This window comes from Marmota flaviventris, chromosome 7, assembly GCF_047511675.1.
Source record: "Marmota flaviventris isolate mMarFla1 chromosome 7, mMarFla1.hap1, whole genome shotgun sequence".
NCBI classification, from domain to species: domain Eukaryota; kingdom Metazoa; phylum Chordata; class Mammalia; order Rodentia; family Sciuridae; genus Marmota; species Marmota flaviventris.
Genome location: NC_092504.1, coordinates 5,564,525 through 5,584,872, shown reverse-complemented (window position 1 = coordinate 5,584,872; position 20,348 = coordinate 5,564,525). Strand labels below are relative to the sequence as shown.

At 55.4% G+C, this 20,348-nt stretch overlaps 1 protein-coding gene across 1 annotated transcript in view; it reads left to right on the top strand.

The window, feature by feature from the left end:
- Positions 1 to 612: 612 nt before the first annotated feature.
- Positions 613 to 20,348, top strand: part of Evc (EvC ciliary complex subunit 1) — a 51,076-nt gene continuing 31,340 nt past the window's right edge. The window contains exons 1-6 of the mRNA XM_027945254.3: positions 613 to 972; positions 6,651 to 6,776; positions 12,775 to 12,858; positions 14,706 to 14,935; positions 15,459 to 15,543; positions 19,610 to 19,708. Coding sequence (XP_027801055.2) covers positions 799 to 972; positions 6,651 to 6,776; positions 12,775 to 12,858; positions 14,706 to 14,935; positions 15,459 to 15,543; positions 19,610 to 19,708 — 798 coding nt within the window. The 5' untranslated portion in view covers positions 613 to 798. The remainder of the gene's footprint in view (positions 973 to 6,650; positions 6,777 to 12,774; positions 12,859 to 14,705; positions 14,936 to 15,458; positions 15,544 to 19,609; positions 19,709 to 20,348) is intronic.

The following is a 20,348-nucleotide window of genomic DNA, read 5'->3' as shown; positions in this document are numbered from 1 at the left end:
AGCAGGCTCATCCCTGCTCCAGAAAGACACTGCATGTTCTCTGCAAATGCCCAGCAAATGGAAGAGCTCCCACTGTCTCAGAGCTAGTGGGGCCAGGGTGTGGCAATCTGTTTACACATTGCTAAAAGCACAGGCCGTAGGAAACGGGATGAAAACGGGGAACTTCAGGGTAGCAAATTTGGGGTAGTGGTAGGTTGTGAGGCCCCAGGAAGGCCAGCCCTTAGAGGAAGGAGCAAGAGCTGAAGTCCAGTCTGCTTGAGGCTACTGAACTGCTCTGACCTTGAGCTTCCTCCTCTAGAGGATGGGCAGTGAACAGCACCCTTCACGGAAGGTTAGTGGGAAAGTTAATGAGATCATCAGATTAAATGCTTAGCTTATCTAAGCGGTCTATCAGTTTAAAGGAGCAAACCTCCCGGGTGCTTGGGGACACCCTTTCTCCACCGGAGCCCAGGATGCCTGGTGTAAAACAAGACCCCCTCTTAAAAGTCCTGCGGGCTGGGAGCGCGCCTCTGGTGGGCATGCTCAGTGCACCGGCAGGGCCGGGGGCGGGGGTGCCTCAAAGTTTTGGGCGGATGGCCCAGGCTCCTCCCTCCTGCTCGGGCGGAGCAGGGAAGCCAGAGAGGAGCAAGGGGAAGGCGACTTCACCCACCGGAAAGTGGGCGAGCGCCCCGCGCTCCTGGCCGCCCGGGCTCCGAGGGCCGCATCGCGGACGCCGTGGGCACCTTGCGGTGGGCCGCGGGCCGGGACACTGCGCGGCGGCGGGCGGGATGCGGCCGGTCCCCCGTCTGAGCGCCCGCGATGGCCCGCGGCGCCGCGGCCTGTGCGAGCGACGCGCGGCTGCTGCTGGGCCGGGACGTGCTGCGGCCCGCGCCCGCGCTGCTGGCCCCGGCCGTGCTGCTGGGCGCCGCTCTCGGCCTCGGCCTCGGTCTGTGGCTCGGCTGCCGCGCGGGCCGCCTGCGCCCGCGACACCAGGTGAGTTCACCGAGCCCGCAGCCACGGGGCGAGAGCGCGGTCCTTCACGGTCCGGTCCGGGGTCTGAGCCCAGGCTCTGTGTCCTGGGCTTTGGCGCGATTGCCGGCTTTGAGTTCCCCTTCTGCTCCAGGAGGGAGTTGGAAGCAGGGATTTTGGAGGGAGGGTACAGGGCATTGGCCTGGCGTCCTGCTGAAGTGTCTATTGCATCCTACTTTGCTGCATGATCTTAGCCTGCAGGCCTCTTTGGGCCAATTTTCTCCTCCAAAGGACCATGAGTTCGGACATAATGCTAGCAGATGTGCCCAGTTCAGAGGGGTGCGCAGGGGGCTGGGTGTCTGCTCCTGCTTCTCCACTTCCTGCCCGCCCCTGTGAATTACCCAGCTTGATTCCCAGCTGCTGTAGCATTCATGGTTCAGTTCACTCATCCCTACAGCAACAGGTGGCTGAGAACCTTTTACAAGGAGCCAGTGGCCTAGGGACTCAGATGGAACAAGGACCAGGAAAGACTTTGCCCTTGTCAGCTAGCAGGAGAAAGACACATTGCAAGTAAACATTTGGTCATAACACATGGGTTCTGTGACTGAGAACTCAGGCTAGCATGCCTTGAGTGCCAGGGAGCTGCTGAGCTAGACCCTCTGCCTCAGTCTCACTGAGTCCCGAACAGCTTTGATTTCCATTAACGTTTCCATTCTGCACATAAGGAAACTGAGGCACAGAGAGGTTAAGTAACTTGCCACAGTGAGCGTGTGAGCCTAACCCCGAAGCCACTGTGTTCTATGTGGATGAGGCTCGGGCGGCTGGCTGCTGAGAAGACCAGCAGGTGCTGCACACCCCAGCTGTGCTGATGAAGTGGGCGTCGTGGAAACACCTGGCACACTGTAGGTGTGGGTCAGTCGTGGTCAAGGAGGACCTTGTTCTAGATCCTTTTAGCTTCTGCCTCCATGAGGAGTAAAGAGATAGGATTGGAGATGAGGTGATGTTGTTTCCGGCTCCCACCCGCTCCTGGTCCTTGTGAAAAGGAGACGTGTCTGGCCTGGGCACACAGGCTCTTTCCCAGTGAGCTGATCTCTGGGAGTGTCACGTTGCACAGGGACAAGGGCTGAATCGGAAACAGTGCAAGGTGCTGCAGGGAGTTGGGGGCTGTCTGCACCGCCCGTAGGAAACATTAAGGGAGTCTGGCTTCTTGGGTGGAGACAGAAAGGTCCAAGGAAGGGAGACTGCCAGGCCTGGCCCTGTGCAGGGTTTGTGGGTTCTTTATCCTCAGTGGGGCCTAGCAGGCAGGGACCTATCAGCAGCCACTTCACAGTGAGGTGATGGAGGCCCTGCAAGGTTGATACTTACTAGTCCAGGCTCACACAGTAAACCAGCATGGGAGCGGGACCCCAGAGCCGGAGCTTGAACCACCTGCTACCTGGTAAGGTGGTCCTTAGCATCCTGTTTGGGTCAGCTGAGGCTCACAGTCTAACAAAGCTGTGTGGGTTGGCACAGCTGGTCAGTTGAGGATGATGGTGGCCAGGCCAGCATGGTAGCCACAAGGAGGCTCTGGCTCAAGGGCAGAGCCACGGGCTCTTATGGCTTAAATGTGACCTATGCAACGGCCTCCTTTCTAATGGGACTCCCTCCCTCCCCTGTCCTTCCTGCAGTCTTTTTCTAAAACACACATCCTACAGTATGGCTGTCTTGATGAAAACCCCGTGCCCCCTGTTGACTCCAAGATAATGCCAGGCTCCTCGCACCGCACCGTGCGTTAGGTGGTGCGCCTTCCCCTGCACCTGCCTAGCACGAAGGTGGCCGTGCACCCACAGAGATGGCCCTGGAGGCCACACGCCCTCTCCTGCCTCCTGCACACGTGTTCTCTTCTCTTCCGAGTCCCCCAGCCCAGGAGTTTACTGTGCATTACTCTCCTTTTCTTTTGTTCCTTTATTTATTACTAGAATCTTTAACTTTGAGTCAAGTTACCTCTGCACGCCGTGTGAAGTGCTCCTTTGAGAGCAGCATCCCCGCCATCCCCACGTCTCAGAAGCCAGTGTCCTCAACTCTCAGCTGCTGCTTTTGGTAACTTATTCCCCATTTCTAAATAACATGGCTGGGTTGCTGCTGCTTTCTGGCCTTAGCAGCACCCGCTGAGTTCCCTGGTGGGAAGGAGGAGGATTTAGCTCTCTTCCCCCCTCCATCAGTACACTCACCCCCAATCCCACCAGTCCTCTTGCTGCGTGGCGAGAGGGGAGCTGGGGTTAAATCGTATTCAGTGTGTCTCTTACGATGATGCTGTAAGCATGACTCACTCTAAGTCAGGGATCAGTTATGGTCATGAATACTTTCCTTTCTTGCAGAACATTTTGTTTTTCCTGAAATTAACGTGTCAGATTTTCTGTTAGATTTCACGTGCTTATCTCTCCTTTGTTTGTTGTACATTTCTTTTTAAAACACTGGAATACATAAGGCATTTGATCAGTTTTATCTTCTTGAGAAAAACATTCTGACATGCTCCAGTTTGAAACGGCTGCTCTCTAATGTCTGGAACAGACCAGCGGCATCAGCATCACCTGCAGCATGCCAGGAGGGCAAACTCTGGGTCCCATCCTAGACTCACAGTATGAAAACCTCCAGGATGGGTCCCAGCAAGCCATGCTTAATAATCCCTCTCAGTAAATTTTCTTAGTGTTTGAGAAACACCTGCTCTGGGCTTCCTCTGTCACCGTGGAGACTTCACAGGGCCACCCTAACAGGACTCCTTATCTCTCTCCTGGTTGGATCCAGGTGCAGGATCTGGAGCACTTGTCTTTCTCTGACTGATTTCCTTGTGTGGATGGAGGGCATCCTGAAGTAGCTTTCTGAGAATGGGGTGGATTAAACTATTTTGAGAACTCCTCTGTCTGAAAATGTCTTTATCCTTCCATCTTTATCCCCAATTTGGTTAGGTGAGTTGGTATAGAATTCCAGGTTGAAAATAGCATTCCTTCAGAATTTTGAAGGCATCTTTCCATTTCCTTCTACTGCCTTTGTTGGCGTTGAGAAGTTTGGTTCTGTTCTGATTTTTGATACTGTCCATGAAGGCTCTTTTTTCTTTTGCTCCTTGGTAGCATCTTGAAGAATTTTTTCCTTGCCCCAGTGTTATGGTTTAGAGATGGGGTGTCCCCCAAGAGCTCATGTGTGAGACAAGGCAAGAAAGTTCAGAGTGAAAGGATGGGTTCTGAAACCCTTGACCTAACCCCTGTATCAGTCCCCTGAGGAGGATTGACAGGGTGGTGACGTAGCCAGGTAGGGTGTGGTGACCCTAGCCAGGTAGGGTGTGGCTGGAGAAGGTGCTCCATTGAGGGTGTGCCTTTGGGGTTATATTTTGTCGTGGTGAGGGACCTCTGTCTCTCCTTCCTGGTGGCCATCGGTTTCCTGAGCCACTTTCCTCCACGAGTCCCTTCTGCCGTGATGTTCTGCCTCACCTCAGGCCCCAAAGAATGGAGTCAGCGTGTATGAGCTGAGACCTCTGAAGCCATGACCCCAAATGAGCTCTTCCTCTCCTTGTTCTCGCTGGTCTTTTGGCCCCAACAGCAAAAAAGCTGACTGAACCCCAGGGAATCAAATTGCATCAGGACGGGCCTTGGTGGCATCTGTGCCATCTGTTGTACGGGCCTTTGGGTGGCTCTCTCAGTCCAGAAACTCCTTTTCCTTATTTGTTTGAAGATTCTTTCCTTTCATATGTTCGCTTACTTCTTCCAAGAACTCCATCATGCTCAGCCTAAATTGACCTCTGATTATTGATCTCTCCCTCCCGTATCCCATCTCTGGGTGTGTGTGTGGGGGGTGTGTGTGTGTGTGGGGGGGGTGTGTGTGTGTGGGTGGGTGGGTGTGTGTACTTTCTGGGAGGGTTTTCTCAATTTCATGCTCACAGTTGATCTCCCTAGTTTTAATAATCAAGCACTCTGTTTTGTTCTAGAACCCTGTGTTTACAGCGTGCTCTTCTTACCTTGTGAATGAGCTACCTCCTCTCATCAGAGGACAGTGCACTGTTTTTCTGCAAGTTTTTGTGCAGCCTCTGACTCCTGCTTACTTTCCACATTAGTGTCTGTCCACAAACGGCTGGAGGTCCTTGTCCTCGCTGGTGGCCCTTGTCCTCAGAGTCCATTTTAAACAGGGAACTAAACAACTGATGCTCCTGGGGTGGGGGGAGTTTCTTCTGGGGTGTTTCCTGTGGTCCAGTCTGGCTGAGTCCTTCCACTCAGAGCTCTTGCACTGGTCAGCTACAGCTGCTGAGCCAACAGTCCTGAAGTCTGTGGCCGTATCATCTGCCCTCTCTCTACCCCAGGACACCCAGACTTCTCCAGGTGCAGGGACCTCCCCAGACAAGCTGCACCTGTGCCTGGCACAGGGCCTTTGCACGGGCTCTTCCTCTCCCTAGAAGCCCTTCTCTGAGGTATCTCAGAGCCTCACTTTCAAGTTTCTTCTCAAAGCCACCTTGTCTCTCCCCATCCGCCCAGGCTCCACAGCTTTCTCTGTAGCCCTCGTCTCCCCACCACGCTCCATATTTATTTGTGGATCTGTTTAGCTCTTTCTCCTTTCTGGAAAGGCAGCTCTGTGGAGGCTTTGCATTTGTTGTTCGTGACTCTGTTCCCAGGACCTAGAATAAATCTCAGACTAACACAACGCAGTGCAAAGCGTGAGGTTTCTGCAGTGGAGAGATGGCGTCCACACGCAGCTAGTGGTCACGGGGGTTGGGAAGTGTCTCTGCTGTGTCCAAATTTAAATGCACTCTGTTCCCCTTGCTCGCGGCGGTTAGGCTAAGTTCACAAAGATCGTGAATTGGTGCCTACTGAGCTTTGGTCCCCAGGGGAGGTGCCGGTGAGGACCTGGGAGCCTCTGCTCGCGTTTCCAGTGGCCAGTCATCGGGGTGCTGTTCTGCGTGTTTCTGATTAGAGATCCCTCACCTAATACGTACCGTCGATGCCACCCTGGACCTCAGCCAGTGGCCCTTGTTTTCCTTCTGCCTGCGCTGGGCACATCACAGCCCCTGCCCGCCAGGGGGCACAAGAGGGTCCTTCAGCGCCACAGCTGGGGCCATTGCCAACAGCAAAAGTGACAATGAAACACAAAATTGGAATTTAGAAAATGCATTAAGAGGGCTGTGGAAAGGACACTTGTCTGCAGAGTGGGTGGGGAAGGGGGCCCTGCCTCCCTCACCTTGGGGCAGCCCCAAGGTGAGGTCCGTGGGGGCAGCCCCTTCCTTCCCACTGGCCTGTGGGGGCAGCCCCTTCCTTCCCACTGGCCTGGTGCACATGCAGCAGGGAACAGGGAACGCCCACAGGCATGGCTTGACTTAGCGGCCGGGGAGTTTGCAGATACAGGATCGACAAGATCACAGTTCACAGCGGGAATCGCTCTGTAATCTAAGGTGGCCCAAGGGCTTTTCTTTACCATCATCCAGTGGCATTAATGAAAAAGAAAAAAACAACCAGGGAGGTTAATATTGACGAGCATCTCCCCGCAGAGCCTCGTCCTCAAGGCTGTGGTCAGCAGGACCACCAAGCTACAAGAAGCAGGGATGAGCTTTGCCCCAGGCCTGTCCTTGGGGTCCTGAGGGGCACGGAGGTGGGACTGTCGGGTGGGAACCCCTGGGCTGAAGTCCAGGGGCACAAGCCCGACTGACTTCGACATCCTGTGTCCATCCACCCCTCGGGGTTTAGAAAGACGACACTCAGCATCTACTCAAGAACGTGGAGCCTGGTGCACAGAGCCCCTCGGAGACCGGCTCCCCATCCAGAAGGAGGAAGAGAGACGCGCAGCCGTCGAGGGACGCAGAGGCCCCAGATGTAAGTGCTGCCTGTGTGTCTGCCCGGGTGCCGAGGCGCTGCTGCCCACCCGGCAGTGATGGCGTGTTTCCCAACAGGCTTCTCCTTTGAGGGGTCACTTACCTATAAAATGCAGAGTTCAAGTTTAAAGTTTGACACTTTTTAACAAACGTCTCCACCTGGGAACCAGTGCCCACCGTGGAGGTGATTCTGTCACCCAGGAAGCCCCCAGTGCCCCTTCTGGGCCAGCCTCTCGCACACGTGCTCCCAGAGGGGATGCCAGTTGGCTGTCCATCGCCAGGCTGCCCCTGCGTTCGGGGACTTTGTGTGGGGGGGCGTCCTGTGCTCTCTGTGCTGCGTTCCCAGCAGAGCACTCTCGAGACTTCCCTGTCCCATCGTCACCGCTCAGGAGTCCTGGGCCCAGAAGTGCCCTGGTCACCGTCCACCGGCTGCTGGGTGTCTGGTTGGCGGCCTGGCTTGCTCCTGTGTGGCGGGCACTAGGCTCCACCCTGTCTGTGTGGCTGGTTTATTTTCCTTTCTCCTGGTTCCTTCCAAGTGCACGTCCAGCGTAGGGAGCGCGGGTGGCGGCAGAGGGGTCAAAGGGGATTCTCCTGCTCCTTCCTGTCACCCTCTCTGAGCCTGCCCCAACCAAGAGCATCGCTGGTGAGCCAGGGGACAGGCTGTGACATTTCCAGTCTGTTCCTGTGCCCAGGGAAGGACGGCGGGCTTCATCTCCTGGGGGAGGGGAAGACTGAACTGACATTGGTCAGCGCCTGTGGGCGCCAGCAGTTGTCCGTGTGTCCTCTCTGGGTGACGTACGTGCTCCTGTGAATGACCCAATTCCTATTTGCACCCCCATTTTCCAAATGAGGGATCTGAGTCCTGCAGCTGGGGAGTGGCCCGGCTTGGATTTGCGCCTGAGTCTCTCTGGCCCCTGCCCGGCAAGTGCTGCCATCACCACATCCCTCTGTCAGCTCAGTGGCCCAGTGACCACAGGAGAGTGGCCGGGTGTTTTCAAACAAACCCACCAAAGCCTTGAAACCAACAGGGGCAGCTTCTGGTTACACTGAAGAATCGGTTTCCGGAAGGCGCCCAACCCCTGCACTTCCCAAGGGTTCCCGCAACCTGGCTCCTCTTGCCTGCTGGCAGGACCCTGAGGAAAGTGGGCTGCTGTCCCCAGGGCTGACCCAGGCAGGTGGAGGAGACGGAGACCGCCTCTGTGACTCCAGGGCAGAGCCTGCCCTACGGGCACACGCTGTGCGTCTCTGGTCCGTCTCCTGTCTCTGTGTCCGTGTGCTCCTCACTGCCCCACCCGAGTGTGTGTGTGTGCACCTGAATCTGCAGCCTCTCTCCACCTGCACCTCTGGGCTCTGTGTGCAGGGGTGTCCAGGTGACAGCTGAGTCTGGGGGCATGTGTGCCTCCCTATGTCTGCCTCTCCCATCTCCTCTCCTCCCTCTCTCCACTGCCTGCTCACCCCCTCATACTATGAAGATGGTATCACCAAAAGGCAAGTCTGTGTGCACACAAAACTTGTACACAACCGTTCACACCAACATTATCCACGACAACTGAAATGTGAAACAACACAGAGGGCCACTGGCTGACAAATGGATACCTGAAATGCAGTCTGTCCACGCAGTGGAATATTATTTGGCCATTGAAAAGGAACCAAGCCCTGATATGTGCTACAGTGTAAACAAACCTTGAAGCTGTCGTGCTAAGTGAAAGTCACAAAAGGCCACCTAGTACAGGACCGCATTGGTAGGAAGTAAACAGGACTGAGAAGGTTATAGAGACAGTGGATGGTGGCTGCCGGGGGCTGGGGAGGTGAAGGCAGGGTGGAGGCGATGGCCCACGGCCCTGGTTTCTCCCCCTTGTGATGAGGATTTCTGCGGCAGCTGTGGTGATGTTCTGTGTGTCTGTGCAGACACTGGAGCTATTATATCCTGCACCGGGGCAAGTTGTGGTGTGTGGACTACGCCAAAGCTGTTTACAGAAAACAGTCCTGCTCACACAGGGGCAGCTTTGGACATGGGGGGTGGCAGCAGCTTTGGGACCTAGATCCTGCCCAGTGCTGGCTCTGCCATGTATTTGCTGTGTGATGTCGGGCAAGGAACATAAGCCCTCGGAGCCTGGGGCTTCTCACTTTCACGGTGGCAATCATGAAGGCTCCTCCCTGGGGAGGCTGAGGGTGCAGGTGGGGGCTCCGCCCGCCCCAGGATAGGTGTTCCCTGGGTGTTTGTAGGGCCCAGTTTCCTGCCCCTGGAGGGTCGGCTCATTTTCCTGCCTGGTGTGTTACTCGCTGACTACTGACCTAGTCCTGGCAGATGTCCGTGACCAAGCTAATAATTGCCCAGGGTTAAGTTAAAGATCTGCCTGTTCCAGTGACTGCTTGCTGGGCTCCCTGGCCTTCGGTGGACTCCACATGTGTGGACAGGGCTGTCTAGGGCACGACAAGCAGAGCCATGGCTGTTGTCCCCTACTGCACAGAGAAGGAGCTGTGCTGTGCCCCTCCGCAGGTGAACTCTGTTTAATGAGTAGCTCCTGTCAATCATCAAAGCCAGGCAAAATTCCAGAGAGCTCTGAGTCCGCCCTAGGTCTCCGTCCTGTCCCTTGGGACAGAGTCTTTGTGACGCGCTCATGAACTCGCTGGGAACACCTTTATGGTAGCGAAATGGCTTTTTCCACAATTATGCTTTAATTTTCTGAATAATTGCATTGACTCGGCTGGGCAGGTGGCCAGAATCCAGAGGACTCCCAGACTTAATAAGGAGAGCTTTAAAAGCTCAAGTTGGTGGGTCCCCTTTGGGTGGCTGGAGCCAGGCTGCCTCCTCCTTGGTCCCACACGCCAGGGGCTCCTGGGTCCTTCACTTCCTGGCCAAGGCTGTGACTGTCCCCCCGCCCTGTCCTCCAGGGCACTGCCTGCTGCGGGTTTCGGGATGGAAAAGACAGACAGCCACACCCGTGGAGCCTCACCTGCAGCCAGGACTGTGCTCGCCAGGCTCCCCGTCCCCGGGGCTCTTTCCACGGGTCCTGCCCCGGCACCCTGTTCTTGCCTTGTTTTGCACACTAAGTGCACTTCCCTGTGTCTGTGCTCGCCCTCATTCTCCACGCGTTCTTCTCTTTCCTCCCACCTCTATTTGAGGGGAGGTCAGAAGGCCCAGGGCTTTTCTGCCTCTGCATCTTTCCCTTGAGCAAATGTGTCCCCCCGGAGAACCAGCCAGGGCCAGCGTCCTGAGCACGTGACCTGTGCAGTCACGCAGGCCCTGCTGGGAGGGGCCCTGGCCTTGGCTGCTGGGCTGTGCTGTCCCTACCTCTGACAGCTTTCACAAGAGCCCTCTGTCTGCTCTGCACGAGGCCCCACCGTGGTGGGAGCAGGCTGGGTTCTGTCTGTTAGTCTCACCACTGTTCTTGGCTTTTGCACCATTTCATCAAAAATGCTTCAGCAAGGAGTGGGTCAGGTGCTGGGGTGGACAGCAGCCCTGCTCTGGCCCTCAGGTCAGAGGGAGGCCAGGAAGGTTTTCAGATGAGCAGCAACAGGAAGTGCATGTTTAAAAATCACTCGATTCCCACGTGGCGACTGACCTGGAAGGTGATCACCCCTGAGCCTTAGTTTGCCCCTCTGTGAAGTGGGTGTGACCCTGGAGTCCCCGCCTCCCAAGCTGGCTGCTGTCTGGTGACTGCATGAGCAGATGGGCACACCGTGGCTGGCATGCAGTTGGCACGCATGGCGGGGAGCCAGGAGGGAAGCCGTTGCAGCCCTTCAGGGAAACGGTGGCTAAGGGTGGGTCTGGACTCCCGAGGGCTTGGAGAGGGAGATTAGTGGGACTGTGGCTGGTCAGACCTGGGGAGTTGGGGAGCAGGGAGATGGGGTGCCTCGTGTCTGGGCGTGGCAAGGCCACGCCTGGGGCCTTCTCTACTGAATTCCCACTTCCCTTTTGATTCCCTGTTCTTGCTCTTGTTCTTCCCTCTTGTTATGTTGAAGGAACTAGCATGGTGTCAACTAATCGCCCTTAGTGTGCAAAACAGTGCAAGGATGCCTGTCAACTCAAGAGGATGAACCTGGAGCGGGGAGATTCGCATTCCCATCCTGGCTCTGGAGTTCATGAGCTGTGTGGCCTTGACCTTGGGCACGTGGCCTAACCTTTCTACATCCCGTCCTCTCCATCTGGGAAGTGGAGACGGAGGCTCCTGTCGGGTCCCGGGAAGCTTCATGCACCACCTGGTTCTTGACCTCTGGGCCTGTTTGTGAGTTGTGAGGTGCAGACAGGAGGCCAGAATCAGGGCCTCCACACATGGCTGCTCCCGGTCAAACTGGAGACCATGGGCCACAGTGCAGCTCGGTCAGGAGCATCCCGGCCCCTCGATCATGAGCAGGTGGCCAGTCCCTCTGCAAGCCCCATGGCAGGCGTCCAGTTGGGTGAGTGGAGCAGTTGGAAGGAAGCTGGTCGTCTGCTCTGGGTGCTTCCTCCAGGATGCAAAGCGGAGGAGGAGGGTCCCCCGCAGCACCTCGTTCCGGGGCAGGTCGCCCAGGGCCTGTGAGCAGTCCCCTGCGCCTGCCTTCACTCACTCACCCGGTGTCCCCAGCACGTTTCCCAAGCCAGTCTTCACTGCCTGGGCCACGCACAGGAGGGCACGCCTACTGGCAGACAGGAGCACAGGACGTCGGGATACTTCCCAGAGAAGTCCTTCCTGCCACAGGGGATGGCTTGTCACCACTGCACCAGGGGCCCAGGGCTGAGGTCCTCCCCTGGTCCAGAGACTCATCTGGGAGCTTGTTCATGTGGCCCTTGTGGGTGGGTCTCCTGGACCTGCTTACTGCCTGGGAGGACCGGGCTCAGACAGGTTGCTTAAGGGTCCAATCCAAGTCTTGTGTGAACATGTGTCATGGGTTTATACTACTAACAGTGCAAAAATCATTTTTTTAATTTTTAAAGAAGTTTAATTGGCTCATAATGATATACCGACTCATGGGGTACAATATAATTCAATATGTGTAAAGATGTAAGGTTCAAATCAAGGTCGTTAGCATTTCCATCTCCTCAGACAGGAATCATCCTACGTTAAGAAACTTCAGCTCTTCTCGCTCTGTTCAGATGGGTCACCAGTCATCGCAGGCTGTGCTCCTTCTCTGCTGTAGAACACGGGGCTGAGTCCTCCTGTGTAAAGTCATTCCTTGTTTTTGTTCTTTTCACTTATAGATTGTTCAAAATTATTTAGAAGATACTTTTAATTAGTCTCAGGTTATTCAAATCCTTACTGCTTTCTAAGCCAAAGAATCAGAATTAAATGATCATATATTTCTGTCCATATACCCTTCCACCCATCCATCCACCTGCCCATCCGTCCACCCACCCTCCATTCATCTTTCTCTCTACTTATTCATGCACACACATATATCTGTGCCTCCACCACCCATCCACCATCTGTCTGTCTGTCCTTCTATCCATGCACCACCCACCCATCTATCCATCCATTCTACCAAGAGAGCACTTGCCAGGATCTGCAGGTGCCCATCACAGTCCCTCTGAGACCACTCCTTCACTTGGATCGTGGCATTTTGGACTCGGGGTCTGTCTTGTTCTGCAGAAAGCCTCCCAGACCACTTGTATGAGCTTTTCTTTGCTGTGACCAAACTCCCTGACAAGAACACCTGAGAGAGGTTCATTTTGCCTCACAGTCCAGAGGTTCAGCCCATGGCCAGTGGCTCTGCGGCAGGAACGTCCTGCCAGAAAGGCATGCCTGGGGAGAGCTGCTCGCTCACGACAGCAGGACACAGAGAGAGGCAGGAAGGTGCCAGGGACCAATATGGTCCAGGGACCTGCTTTCTCCAGCCACAGCCACCTGCCAACGGTCCTCACCACCTCCCAGTGGGCCTGGTCAGATTATTAATCCACCGATGGGCTAGTCCACTGATGGTCCAATCACTCTCCTCTGAAGGTAACTACACTGCCTCACCCGTGAGCGCTGGGGCTCGTGCCAGGTCTGAGCCATGACATTGTCCGTTCTCTTTCCCAGGAGTATGAGCCGTCCTTCAACAGCAACATCACAGCATTCGCCCTGAAGGCCAAAGTCATCTATCCCATCAATCAGAAGTTCCGGGTGAGAGCTCTGAGCCCCGTGATCTTGGTGACAACTAGGGCTTGGCGTGGGGTGGGGATCCGACGTGTAGCTGAGTCCCAGTCAGGGTGTTACGCCAGCTCTTCCCCACAGAGACCTTGAGGTTGAAAGCAAAACTTGACGGTGACTCCATTTATGACAGGATTGTCAGGGCTGGGGCAGGCCGTGTGTCAGGGAGGGAATGACCACAGCGCCTGTGTCCCCAGGGACACCAAGTGGCAGCACAGTGGGGCAGCATCCCCCCGCCTTCCCACACTGACACAGCCTGACGTCGACGTGGTCACCCCTCTCCTCCTCCCTCACAGAGCCTGGACTCAGGCCAGCGTGCCCTTCCCGTGTGCGTCTGAGGGGCTGGCATGGGCTGTTTGTCACAAGCTGGGCATCTCAGCTTTGCAGTGTTGTCTCAATTCACCCATAAAGGGACTAAGGCCCAGGGAGGCTGCTGCCCTGTCCTTGGCCCCCGGCAGGGCCAGAGTCCGCCACACCTGCAGACCTCACCCCTGTGACTGGCGCTCCCTGCTGGGGGGGGGCTGTTTGCAGCGAGTGCCTCTGCCACGCTCCAGGAGCCTGCGTCCCCGGGGGGCTCTGGAAGAGTTTCCTGGTCAAGTGTGTGTGGGTGTTAGGGGGACACGCTCCAGGGCACATTCCCACTCCCGTCTCGGCCGTTTACTACTGTTGGCTGTTCCCGTGCCTCGGTTTCCTCATCTGTGACGTGGGGATGATGGGTTCTAATGCCTCACCTGGTTGTTTTCAGGACTGTGGCATCAGCCACTCGGCACACGGCAGGATTTTAGATTATTACGTGCTTTTTTATTCCTGGTGCTGGGGATTGAACCCCGGGCCTTGCGCACACTGGGCAAGTGCTCTGCCCCTGAGCCACATCCCCAGCCCACTAAATGATGTGCTTTTGAAGAGAGCCAGAGTGCCCTGGAGGCTCTGAGACTTCCCACACCACGGAAGTGACTCCGTGTGCAGTGCAGCATTTCCCAAACTGATTCTCCACAGAACTCTTGGGATGAACAGTAACAGGACAGAGTTCGTGAAGTGTTCCCCGGAACACATTTTGAGAACCACATCTTTCTTGCACTCTCTGGTGGGTGGACGAAGGGCATTTATACAACAGCAACACCCACTGCTGAGTCTGTGCAGGCGGAATGACCTGTGGTAAAACAGGCTGTGAAGGCATGGCCAGGGAGCTTTGGAACCCAGCACAGGACCCGGGGTCAGTTCATTCCAGCAAACAATGAGCGAGGGTGCTCAGGATGGGTGCAGAGCCTGGGGTGGCCCAGAAGCAGGAAACAAGGAGAGGTTGACCGCCAGAGCCAGCTGGCCTTACAGCTTGGGCAGTACAGTAGGGGACAGGGCTGCGCAGAGGTGTGGACATTCGCTGAACTCTGCAGCTGCGCTGGGCACCAGGCTGTGGCCTGGGCAGTACTGGCCATGGGTGGAGTGGGCCTGTCGGAGGGCAGTGAGAGCCACCTCGAGGGCCTGGGGCTGGGACAGCTCCTGCCTCAGTGGGCTTCGTGGCCAGTACAGGTAGGGATCGGAGGCAGCGGAGGAGGGGAGGAGGGCAGGGAGGCCAAGTTGGCTGTTGGGTGCAAGTGGGTTACAGCTGAGATGGGCCTCAGCACAGAGGGGACAAGTCCAGGGACAGAGAATGTGAGTGTGAGCCAGGTCCCAGGGCAGACGCTCTGTCGGGTCACCAGCACCCTGCAGCCTGCCCAGCCAGGCCTTCTGGTGAGGTGCCCTGGTCCATCAGGGAGAAGTTGCTAGAAACACGGGGGATGCACCGCGGATGCTGACAGTGTCCCTGCCCTTCTGCCACCCAGCCCCTGGCTGATGGCTCCTCCAACCCGTCCCTGCACGAACACCTGAAGCAGGCAGTCCTGCCGCACCAGCCCACCGAGGCCTCCCCGGCCAGCAGCCTGGGCAGCCTGAGCCAGGCCGAGAAGGACGGCGGCAGCTCCTCATCCAGCCTCCACTCGGCCAGCGACGACGGGTTCCTCGGCCGCAGCTTCCTGCGGGTGAGCAGCTTCCTGGAGGTGCTGGCCTGCGAGAGGTGAGGACAGGGAACGAGGCAGGGGACTCCAATCCCAGGTCACCAGTGGTCACACCATTGTCAGAAGAGGAGGGAGGGCCCAGAGAGGTTAAGGGACTCGGCCGCAGATGCACAGAGCCCCAGCAGGAGAGCTGGGACCCCAGATGGTCTGTCACCTCGTGATGTTGGCCAGCAGAAGGGTTGGAGTCAGGCCTGAGCCCTGGGGACAGATGACGGGGGGCCTCACTCAGTCACTGTTGTGCTCCGTGCATTGCACGGTGGCAGCTGGCACTGATCAAGTGCCCCCGAGTACTGGGCAGAGAGTGGTCAGCAACCGGGTCCCTGCTGTTCCCGTCGGCCATGAGCAGCATCCAGCAGCTATCGAGCGCCTCCTCATGAGCCCGGAGTGTTGGGACCTCAGCCCAGGAGTGAGTGCAGGAGGCAGGTGCACGCGGCCCACTCGGAGCAGCAGGGCCGTGTTCTGGTCCTCACCGCTCTGGTCAGATGTGCTGACGTCTGTCCACCTTCTCTTCTGACTTCTCAGTGTGGACATCGACCTGTGTGTCTACAGCCTTCACCTAAAAGACCTGTGGAGCCTGGACACGGCGCTGAGGCAGGAGAAGCACATGGTATGTGGAGTTGTCCATTTTCCTCCCCTTCTCTGTCTAGGGAGCGTGGACACCTTGGGGGACAGACTCAGGACAAGCGGAGCTGCCCTGGGGAGGGGCCCGGGGGTCAGCCTCCGAGCACAGCCTGGAAAGCAGCCGTGCCTGGCGGTGGCTGGGCCTCCCTTAACCAGAGCGCGTCTCCTGGTAGAGGCAGAGAAGGGGTGTTCCAAGTGTCTGTGGGGTGACAGTAGTGCTGAGAGTAACCATGAACACTAGTTTCACTGAACACCTACTGTGCGCTAGGCCCAGGGTGTATTAAACAGGTGATTACACTTGAGCATCACTGCAAACCAGAGAGGTGGGGCCATTAGCTTCCCCATTTCACAGGAAACTGAGGCACAGAAAGATGGACTGACTCAGTCATAAAGCTTCAGATGTGGAGCAGAGACAGGAAATTCAGTGTCTCACAGGTGGTGCCATCTGGGCCATGAGTGAGACAGTGGAGGGGGCCGACTGGGACAGCAGGACTAGCTCTGCAGAGGCGCCAGGCTCTGGCTGAATCCCGCCTGGGGTTGGGCTACTGGGAGCCAGAGACGAGTCCCCTCAGCCCGGCACTGAGACCACAGGGGACAGAAGGAGCAGTGGTTCTTCCCCGAGGCATATTCTCTGGGCTGTTGAATGAGGAGTGAGACCTCCATAGAGAGGCAGGGGGAGAAAGCGTCTGGGAAAGAGAGAGTGCAAGAGCAACAGAGCAGTGGACTCAGACACGCAGATGCACCCACAGGCCGCTTGTCTGTATGCTGGAGACGGCGAGGGTGCCCACCCAGAGTGCACCTGGAGGAAGTCTGGCTCTGTGCGAGCAGGCCTGGCCTCATAAGCAATGCCAGTGTCTGAAGCCTTAAATGACTCCAGAAATCGGGACATAGAGGTGTCCCTGCACCCCGCTGCCCTGCTCCACATAGGTCCCTGGGTGCAGAGGCACCTGTGGCTACAGCCTGCTTTCCCTGGGCCTCACCCGCCCGCCTTGGGGGCTCTGTGCTCCTGGGGTGAGGGGGGGGCTCCTATTCTCAGAGCACCTCCAGCCAGCCAGCCAAGTGGTCCTGGCCAGCCCCGCCCCCCAGGGCAGCCTACTGTCATGTGGGGCAGTTACTCACCACCAGGGAGGTGTGGCCTCTGCCCCCTGCAGGATGCAGTGGCAGACACCAGCAGCAGCCCCTGCTTTTGTGGAGCCCACTTTCTGGTGCAGTGGGGACAGCAGGAAACACATCCCACAAAGCACAGTGGCAGTCAGCACAGCACGGAGATGACAGGGTGCTGCCCAGGTGTGCAAGGGCCACCTGAGCAAGTGAAGGGTCAGGGAACGGGCAGGTGTCCCCGGGGAAGACACAAACAGGGCATCCAGGGAGTTCCTGGAGATGTGCCCTGCACCTAGTGGGTGCTGCATAGAGGAGCCTCTGACGTATGATTGACAGGCACACGGCCTCACTCAGTGGGACTCGCCCTCCTCCAGGGCAGTCTCTAGGGGCTCTGCAAGTGCAGGAAGCCATGCCACATCCTTTCTCCAGCAGAGATGGGCGGGGCTCAGGGTGATTCAGGCCAAGGGCAACCGATGCTGGGAGGTCCCTGCTGGCCCTCGCTAGGTGAGAACGGGCCTGGACACGGACAGGGAGGACATGGGGACACACTGCAGCTGTGACCTCTGAAAGCAGAATGGCAGAGATGAGGGCAGATTCTGGGAGGCGGGGTACTAGAATAAGGGGTGCACCAGGACCAGGGGGTTTTCTTCTGGTGCTGGGACCGTCTGTGTCTCGACTGTGGCAGTGCTGCCTGGGCCTTTACCTGTGGTAACGCTGCATAGAACCACCCCCAAACACACACACGCATGCACACACACATGCACACTCTCACACACACACACATATGGATGTACATGGCTGGGGTGAAAACGGCTCTAGTTTGGTGTTGACATATTGAGCCCAGGGCAATCTCCTCTTGACAGTGTGCCCCAGTGATCTGCGATGCCGTCCTGGGTATGAGCTCCTAGGCCTGTTTGTTTTTTGCACCTTCTCTTGAGTCTATCATTATTTCAAAATGGGAAGTTTTAAAATGGCCATCTTAAAAACGACAGGAACAGGGTACGTGTTACTGATTACACTTGGGGTCAAAAAGATGCATTTGAGGCTAACATCTTGGGGAGAGAAGGTCACCTTGCACACCGTGGCTTTCAGTGTGTGAAAGCCAGGACACGTGTCTTGGTGCTTGTTACACGGGGAAATGGAATGAAGGGTGTGGGAGGAGATCCGGGCTCGACCCTCAGCAGGAGGATCCCTGTGGCCATGCAACAGGGGGCACCTTGTCCCGCTTCCCAGCCCTAGGATCCTGTGTGTGACATGTCAAGACATGCCCACCTGCCTGTTGCCCTGGCAACCAGGTGGTGACGTGTACTATGTGAGCCTGTCAGCTGAGAGTGTCTGGAACCGAACCCACTCAGAGACTGGCCCAGAGCTGCCTACTCCTCTAGCGACCTCACACTGAGGCTGCAGCTGGAATAGGGTGCTTTCTTCTTCCAGGGGCTCAACATCCACAATTCAACCAGCCACCAATGGAGATTAATCAGAGAAAAAGGAACTGTGTCTATACCAGACATGTTGGTATTGCTCAACACCACAGTACAACTGTTGGCACAGCATTTGTGCTGTACTGGGTACTGCAAGTAATCTAGAGAGATCTAAAGTCTGTGGTAAGCTATGCATTTGTTAGTTGCAAATACAACTTACCAAGGGTTGGCTAGTTGCAAAAGAGATGATATAATCATACAATTATGCCCAGCAAAACCAAAAGATATTTGCTGTTGGGCTTTTATAGAAAAAAAGTTGCTAACCCTGCATCAAAAAATGCTTTATAATATGAACATATCCATGTGACCTTTGACAAAGATGCAAAAATAGTTCAATGAAGGAATGAGAAACTTTGGGATACAGGGTGCTGGAACAATTGGATAACAACTTCAACCTCACATTTTATACACACACAAACTCAAGTGGATCCTGCATTTAAAGGTAAATGTATAAGGCTTTCAGACAAAAACAAAAGAGAAAATCTCCAGAGTCTCCAACACCACAAAGAGTTCTTACACCAGACACTAAAAGCTTGATATCATTAAGACTAAAGACTGTGGCTCTGCAAGAGACCTTAAGATGAAAACCCGAACTACAGAGCGAGGGGAAAGCTTCCAAGCCACGATCCCACTCCTGGACCAGGGCCTGGAACATGAGGAACCCCGGGGGCCTCCTGGGAAATGAGCATCTAATCAGGACTTCACCAAGAAGGAGCTGGAGATGGCAAGGACACAGAAAAAGACGCTCAGCACGATGAAGCCATCAGGGAAAAGAAAGTAAAACCACAGTGAATGTCGCTCCACACCTGTCAGAATGACTGGACACAACACAGCCACAACCCAAATGCTGCGAGGCCGTGCGGGGACTGGGCTGCTGGGTGGTGCTGACGGCCACTCTGGAGGGCCCTGTGGTGGGCTCCAGTCACTGCCTCCTGAGCATTCGTCCCAGATGAGCTCACGTTTACCCCCAAACCTGTACATGCGTTCAAAACCCCAACTGGAAACCACCCCGAGGTTCACAAGGGGCGGATGGCCAAGCGTGGGGTGGACGGAGCAGCTCTGGGCTGTGGTGGGGGTCCCTGCTCCGAGGAGGGCTCTTTGGGGTTTAAGGGACATCTCTCCTTTGAGCAGGAGGCTGGAGGGATACTTTGTCCACCCTGGTTCTGGGAGACTGTGTTCTAATCCTCCCCGTGAGGAAGCGGCCTCCCTTTGCCATTTCTATTTCCCTGATACCTGTGAAGTGGGGGCGGTGCAGAAAGTGGACACCTAATAAACACTCGATGAATAAATGAAGGGGGACATCATTCAGAAAGAAGAAGGCCATCGTCATGAGGTGTCACCTGAGGTCTTTTCCTGCAGCCAAAAGCACATGGAGGAGGGGGAGGGAGGGAGGAGAGCGGAAGAAGAGACAGACGGGAGGGAGGCCTGTGTTTAACCCTGTCTCCTGTTGTCCTTCCTTTTTGCCAATAGATGTTTATTCAGATTTTTAAAATGTGCCTCCTGGACCTTCTTCCTAAGAAAAAGTCTGATGACGAATTATATCAGAAGATTCTGTCAAAACAAGAACAGGTATGTCTTGAACCTGTATTTCAGATAGCTTAAAAAATAGTTGATTACTATATAAAAATATAATATTACAATAAATTATTTTTTGCTTTCATGTATAAAAATGATCTATTAAAATATACATGTCTCCACGTCTTCATAATAATATCTAAAAGTACGTGTACAAGCTCAAAAAGAACAATGCGTATTATTAAAATTCAGGAGAACATTCAGAGCAGACAGAAGAAGAATGTTGGTCATATTAACTACTCAGGCACAATCACTGTTAATGTTGTTTTCTTGCATGAGTTTCAATATAAAGAAGTAATTTTTGAATTTATATTGTTTCATCCCACGTACAAAACTGTCTTTTCCTGCAAAAAAAAGAAGTCATGTGTTTATTGGTTATAGCTGTTTATTCTGCTTTGTATTCTGCTCTTCTTGGTCTTTTTTCCATCTGAGAAAACTTACATTTATTTCATGTGCAGCAAAAAGAGTCAGGGCTTGGAGTCAGGCTGGGTGAAGTCGGAACCCTGGCTCCACCTTTTACCGGTTTTCAAAATCCTAGTAATAGTGATGTGTGAGCGCTGCCATCACCTGTCATTACCACCCCAATGTCACCGCCATCTTCATCACCATGGTCATCACTGCCAGCGTTTTCTTT